This window comes from Chrysochloris asiatica, unplaced genomic scaffold (genome assembly GCF_000296735.1).
Source record: "Chrysochloris asiatica unplaced genomic scaffold, ChrAsi1.0 scaffold00174, whole genome shotgun sequence".
Taxonomy (NCBI): domain Eukaryota; kingdom Metazoa; phylum Chordata; class Mammalia; order Afrosoricida; family Chrysochloridae; genus Chrysochloris; species Chrysochloris asiatica.
In genome coordinates this window covers 640,957-648,275 of record NW_006408692.1, presented here as the reverse complement: position 1 = coordinate 648,275, position 7,319 = coordinate 640,957, and the positions used below count along the sequence as shown (strand labels likewise).

The window sequence follows — 7,319 nt, the reverse complement described above, 5'->3', positions numbered from 1 at the left end:
TGAAGAAGGCCTAAGATTCATGTTGGACAACATGAAGAGAAACAACTTAAGAATTATCAGCATTCCAGAACAGGACCAATCACACAAGTCCACAGAGGAGATAGTTGAAGAGATACTGGAAGAAAATTTCCCTAACATCCTGAAAAGTGAAAAGATAAGCATTCAAGAAGCTCAGCAAACCCCAGGAAGGATAGACCCTAAAAGACAATCACCAAGACATATAACAATCAAGCTCTCTAAAATCAAAGATAAGGACAGAATCCTGAAAGCAGCTAAGGAAAAGAGAAGTGTAACATACAAAAGCAAGCAAATCAGATTAAGCTCAGATCTCTCAACAGAAACCATGCAGGCAAGAAGGCAATGGGAAGACATATAAACAGAAGCTAAGGGATTTTGCCAAAGCCAAATCTGCTATGAAAAACATCCTAAAGGAAGCTCTGTGGACTGGGAACCAACAAGAACAGTCAACAACCAGAGAATGACGTACATGGTAGCATAACCCTGAACTCAATCGACAAATGGAACAGTCAAGAACAGAATAAAACTATAAGAACAGAGCATCTGGGAGGTCAGTCTATGATCAAAACAATTACAAGGTGAAAGAAGGTAAACACAGAGGAACAGAGATTCAAGTGGTGAGGTCAGGTAGATTACAGGATAGAATAGACTGTCTTAAATGGAGGAAAGAGTTAATGGAATATAAGGTAACCACAACAGTGGGGTTGAGGTGGGGGGGTTTAGTTTAGGTGCTGGGGAGGGCAATATAAGAAGGGGTAGGAGGTGGAAGAACAAGATAGATAGGGGAACACTGAGACAAGTTTGTATGGGCTAAGTGGGACAGAGGTAAATAGTGATACATGTTCAACCTTGGAACAACAGGGCTCTGTGATACAGGGATCTAGGCATAGTTTGAAGAGGGGAAATAATACTAAAATGCTTGACTGTCTTATGAATATTGGTTTTCCTTGCCTACTATTATAAAATAGACACTTGAGTGGGATATAAAGTAATGTTGGGAAACATGATTACAGAAAGCTTGTAAACCTATCTTCAGCCTATAACTGATTGGAATACCTAAAAGGGGTTCTAGAACTTGCCCAGTGAAATAGGCTTCTTGCAAAGCCTTTGCAGAGTATAGGACCTTAAGTGGAATCCTGAGTCCCATCCAGAACCTTATGAGGTGGGACATTCCCACTAGCAAGGACAAATAGACCAGCCTGGAACAGTGAGAGCAACAGAAGATACATCTTCAAAGAAGGGTCACCAGGAACAACCCAAAACAAAAATGTCAGCATGACTGGCTACTATAAGAATAAGCAAGCTGTTCTCCAGGAAGCCATCAAGGCAAGCAATCAAGTTCCTGAAACACACGAACAGGCATGTAAGCTTGCTGGCAACCACATTGGTCTACTGGTGAGTGGAAGAGGGGGAAAGGCAGCAATGAAGAAATGGGCTGAGTTCAACCACAGTCCATCAACCGCTGTTGACCTGGAGATGAGAGAGAGAAGAGGAAGGGCTGGTTGGTCCAAAGTGTGGTGAGACCTGGGGACACCTGAGCCCATGGACTTAACACAGGATCTATTCTGCACAATGTTCCATGTGCACTAGAAAAGAAGGCAGTTGGGTTGAGTGTTCTGTATAAGTTGTGCTTAGTTATTGTCTTTGTCAAGTTTCTCTTTAGTTGTTCTGTTCTTCAAGGAAAGTGGTGTATTAAAATCCCCTACTATTAACTGTCCTGGTAGTGCTGTAAAATAAGCACTGGACTGCTAACCACAAGATTAATGGTTCAAACCCACCCGTCATTTCTTGGACACCCTATACAGCGTTGCTAAGTTGGAAGCAACTCGAAGGCATTTAACAACTATCATTGTACAGTTGCTTATTTCTTTCTTCAGTTCTGTTGAAGTTTGACTAATATATTTTGAGGTTCTTTCATTGGGAGCATAGATATATATATTATGGTAACACCTTCTTTTTCAATACACCCATTAATCATGATACAATGTCCTTATTTGTCTCTGATGCTGTTTTTTTACCTTAAAGTTTATCAGAGATTACTATTGCCATCTCTACTTGTTTTTGATTCCTGTTAGATTGGTAAACATCTTTCCATCCTTTGGTTTTTAGTCTATTTTTGTCTTTATGAGTAAGGTATGTCTCTTATAGACAACATACAAAAGGATCCTGTTTTCTTATCCACTCTGTTACTGTCTTTTGACTGGTACATTTAATCCATTTACATTAGTGTAACTATCTATAGGTATGAATTGATTGCTGTCATTTTTGCTGTGTGCTTTTTTGTGGTGCTACTGGTTTCTTTGTTCCACATAATTTTCTGCAGTGAGCTAATTTTGTTTGTGGGTTTTCATTTTCTTCGTTGCTGTTGCTTTCATTTTCTTTGAGGTTACCCTGTATTTCATTTTCTCCCCATTTTAAAAAGTGTGTTTTATCTTGAAATTTACTTGACTTCCTTGTCCTTTGGAAATTCTGTATCTAAACAATTCCCTTTTTGCTCTGTAATTGTCTTATATCTCCAGTTCCCTATTTTCAGTCTCGTAGGTTTGTTTTAAATATTTACATTTCAGGAATTTTTTTGAGTTCTGGTGTTGTCATGCATAATAATCTCAGGTTGTTGTCTGCTATTATTGGTTCTTAGTCCAAAGAAAACCCTTTATTATCTTTTGTTTTGTACAAACTTCTTTAATTTCTGTTTATCTGGGAATGTCCTAATTTCCCCATAATATTGAGGGACAATTCTTTTTTCTTTCAGAGTTTTGTATACATCATTCCATTGTCTTCTTTCATGCATGTTTTCTGCTGAGAAATCAAAGCTTTCTCTTATTGGTTCTCCTTTGTAGGGAGATTTTTCTTACTTCCCAACATGCTTTCAGGATTCTTTAAATTCAATTTTTCAGAGTTTGATTATGATACATCTTGGTGAGTTTCTTTTGGGGTCTATTCTGTTTGGGGTTTATTCAGCTTTTTGCATCCTTATCTTCTCATCATGTTAGGGAAGTTTTCTCTCCAACAATTTTTAATGTGCTTTTGTCTTTTCTTGTTCTGGAATTCTCATCATCTGTAAGTTATTCCTCCTCATGGTGCCCCACATAAACCTTAGGCTTTATTCAGATTTTTTCTTTTAGCATACTTGTTAAGTGCTGTTGAGTTGGTTCCAATTCATAGCAACCCTGTACAGGGTTTCTGAGGAGCAGCTGGTGAGCCTGAACTGCTCATCTTATGGTTCAAACCAACCTTGCAGTCCAGTACATTAACCTGCAGCGTCGCACAAGGTATTAAGAAATTTATCTTCAAGCTCAGTAATTTCGGCTTCCATTGATTCAAATCTACTCCTTTGCCTTTACAATATGTTATCTATTTCTGAAACCAGGACTGGCTCCATTAGTCTGGAGCATGGCTCACCTAATTCCAGGCACTGGGAGAGGTTCACTTAGTACCTAATTCATAATTAATCCTCTGGATTTCTATTTGCAAGTTTTGTATTATCTCTAATCTTTCATCTGTTTTGTCTGTTTGTTCCTGTAGTAGTTTTTTTTAAAATACTTCCAAAGGTTTTTCTGTGTTCTCCTTGCTTTCTTTGATCTTTTCAGTTGTTGAAGGTACTTAAATGCTATTCATTTTAATTCTTTTTCAGGTAGTTTCAATGCCTTTTCTTCCTTAGAAACATTTTCTGGCTCTGCATTTTGGTCACTTGTTTGAGCCACACTGTCATATTTCTTCATGTGAACTGAAATTGTCTGTTGTCTCCAAAACACTGTGGTCTCGTATTTGTAGTTAATTGATGATTGTATGTCGGTATAGGCACTGAACCCACTGCATCATGGTGGATGTGATTAGAGAGGAAGCATGTATACAGTTTTCCATTCACTATTTGTGCATCTCAGTATAGATTGGGTTTGGCTGGTGTTGACTATCATTGATCAGGTAGCATAGCAACTGGTATTAACTCTTCCTGGGGGTTGGGTTTGCAAAGGATGCAGCTGTGACTGGGCTGTGCACCATTGCTTTCTCCTATCAGGTGGGGCAAAAGAGAAAACACACAGAAACACATGATAAAATAACAAAAATAAGTGAACAGCAAAAAAAGAGAAAACAAGGAGAAAAACAACACAATACAATAAACCAAAAGAGAAAGCAGGGAAGCAAAAGAAAGCCATGGAAAAGAAAAATAAGAAAAAGCACTAAACACAATTAGGGAGAGGGAAGAGAAAAAGCCTAGAGAGTAGTAAAGAAAAATCAAGAGCAAAAAGAGATGTTAAGCATCACCGAGTAATTTCCAACTGATAGCGTTTCCACGGAGTGACTGGTGGGTTTGAACTTTGCAGTTAGCAGTCTAGTGCTTATCTTACAATGACACGTCAGGACTCCTGACACTAGTCTATTATTTCTTTTTTATGTGTCAACTATGATTTTTTATACTGCCAGTCACGTACTATATTATAAATACTGTTAATAAAGCAGGGATTTTCCTTCTTCTGAAGGAGATTGCTTTATTGCCTTTGAGAATAAATTTATGAGAGGCACCCAGAAGTAGATGTTACAGTATTCCCTTTCCAGAGGCTTCAGGTGGCAATAAATGCATTATTGTTGCTGAGATTCGTATGTAGTTGTTAGGAGCCATTGAGTCAGTACCGGCTCAGAGCGACCCTATGCACACCAGAACAACTGCCCAGTCTTGCACCAATTTCACAATCGTTGCTACACTTGAGTCCATTGCTGTAGCCACTGTGCCAATCCATCTCTCTGGGGGGTCTTACTCTTTATCGCTGACGCTCCACTTTATCAAGCATGATGTCCTTAAAAAAGCAGGGACTGGTCTCTCCTGATATGTCTGAAGTCTGAGAGATGAAGTCTCACCATCCTGGCGAGCATCCTACTGTACTTCTTCCAACACAGATCTGTTTGTTCTTCTGGCAGTCCATGGTATTTTTAATATTCTCCTCCAACACTATAGCTCAAATGCATCAACTCTTCTATAGTCATCCTTATTCACTGGCCAACTTTCACATGCATATGAGGCTATTAAAAATACCAGGACATAGGGTTTCTGAAGAGCAGTTCAAACCAATCTTGCGGTCCAGTGCTTAACCTACAGCACCACACCAGGACTTAATCAGTTTATCATCTGCTAGCTTATTACAGACCCTGGTGTGTCACTGTAGGATCAGGAACTTTGAACCAAAAAAATCCATCAGCTTCTCCTTGAAAACCCAGTACAGCATCACTATGAGTCGGAACTGACTCAACTGCAAACACCACCAGGTCTATGACGTACATCATTAATATATACTCACTACAATTCTATGAAGGAGTCCTGGTGTGGTACTGTAGGTTAAGCACTGGAACACAAGGTATGTTTGAACCACAAGGTTGGTAGTTCAAACCCACCAACCACTCCTCAGAAACCCCATACAGGGTCGATATGAATCAGAATTGGCTTGACAGCCCTTAGCAACAACAATCCTTTGAAAAAGAAACCACCATGCCCATTTCACACATAAGGCTAAAGATTTTGAATGCTCCCTAGCAAGTAAGAAAGACAAGATTTAAACTGTCAGGCTCCAAATCTTTCTTTAGCATGTAACAATGACAAAGGGGTTACCTTTCACCAACGAATGTGCCTTCCTAGCGATTTTTCTGGAAGGAATATTGTATAGTATAGTCCTGGTGTGGTGCTGTAGGATAAGCACTGGACTGCTAACCACAAGGTCAGCAGTTCAAACCCACCACACACTCCTCAGAAATGCTATACAGTGTCGCTATGAGTCAGAACTGACTCAATGGCACTAACATCAACAACAGAACCTCAAAGGAAAAACAATGGTGTAATGTGGTGGTGGTGGTGTGCTGTGGAGTTGGTTCCGACTCAGAGTGACCCTGCACAAGGTGTCCGAGGCTGTAAATCTTCATGGAAGAAGACTCATCTTTCTCCTGCAGAACAGCTGGTAGTTTTGAACTGCTAACCTTGAGGTTAGTTAGTAACCCGATTCGTAACCACTACGCTGCCAGAGCTCCTTAAATGTTACAGATGTAATAGGTTCCTCTAAATAAGAAAGTAAAATCTAAAATTATTTAATATGTATAAGGAAATACACGTTCTAACATAAGAAAAGGTATTGTATTATTATTATTTTATTATTTAACATAGTAGTGACTACACCAGATCATATTTTCTCAAGTGGCAAATGAGGCAAAGCATAACATTCTTCTCTGATTCCTAATGAGAACCTTGAAATTATCTGTCTTTTGGAGGATTCAATTTCTTACGACGTCTGTGATACCTTAAAAAGAAGGAAAAAAATCATAGAGATTATTTTTATAAAAGTTAACTGCTCCAATAGAAATATTAAATTTCTGTTATTACCTTGCTGTTTCATTAAAACTATTTTGCATAATTCATGAAATATCAGAGATATTTCTTAAATAAGTCAAATGTCCTAACTATGAAAATTATATTCTATTAACTAAGTATTTTGATAATTCTTCTTTTAGCTCCTGAGAATAATTTCAACATACTAACCTGGACTACTGTTTTTTAATTAAAAATTAATGTCTGCTTGCTCTTACAGGAAAGAAATATATTGTGAACATGTATTTAAACATTCTGTATTAAAGTATCATTAAAAAAAAAAAGTTTTCCTCTAAATGGAGGCCTTTTATGCTGTAAAATCATGTCTTTACATACAATAGGATACAATTAACAATATGTGTATGGGAAAATGTGCAGCAGTCCAAAAACACAGGAACATTTTATTGGTAAATCATAATGTCCAACACAAACATGGGCATGATAAAAAGCAATATCAGACCCAACTGACAAAAGTTTTAATAAAATACTCTTGAAAAGTAGTATGCCAATACATATGAAAATTTTTTTTAACATTTGTAACTTTTGTCTAGTAACTGCTCTTCTGGAAATCCTAAAACAATGAAGAAAAATAATTATAATATTAAGGGTGCAAATTTGTATTTACACTATAACTGTTGGTGCTAAGTGCCATCAAGTCAGTTCTGACACATAGTGAGACCCTGTATAGAGTTCCTGAGGAGCGGCTGGTGAGCTTGAATTGTTGACCTTGCAGTTCAATCGACTTTGCAATCCAGCTCATTAGCCCACAGCACCACACCAGGGCTCCTATAATGAAAACTATATAAAAATGAGTAAAGTAATAAGACTTATTTTAAAAATGAAAGATTTTAAAAATGAAAGGTACCATTAGCAATACTATCTTTTGAGTGATGAGATCATAGAGAATTTTGTTTGCCTTTCTATGTTTCCTTATGTTTCTTCTTTCAATTAA

The 7,319-nt window shown here is 37.8% G+C and overlaps 1 protein-coding gene across 1 annotated transcript in view; it reads right to left on the bottom strand.

Annotated features, from left to right (window-relative positions):
- Nucleotides 1-6,242: 6,242 nt before the first annotated feature.
- Nucleotides 6,243-7,319, bottom strand: part of MRPL42 (mitochondrial ribosomal protein L42) — a 40,464-nt gene continuing 39,387 nt past the window's right edge. Inside the window, exon 5 of the mRNA XM_006871790.1 lies at nt 6,243-6,299. Coding sequence (XP_006871852.1) covers nt 6,254-6,299 — 46 coding nt within the window. The 3' untranslated portion in view covers nt 6,243-6,253. The remainder of the gene's footprint in view (nt 6,300-7,319) is intronic.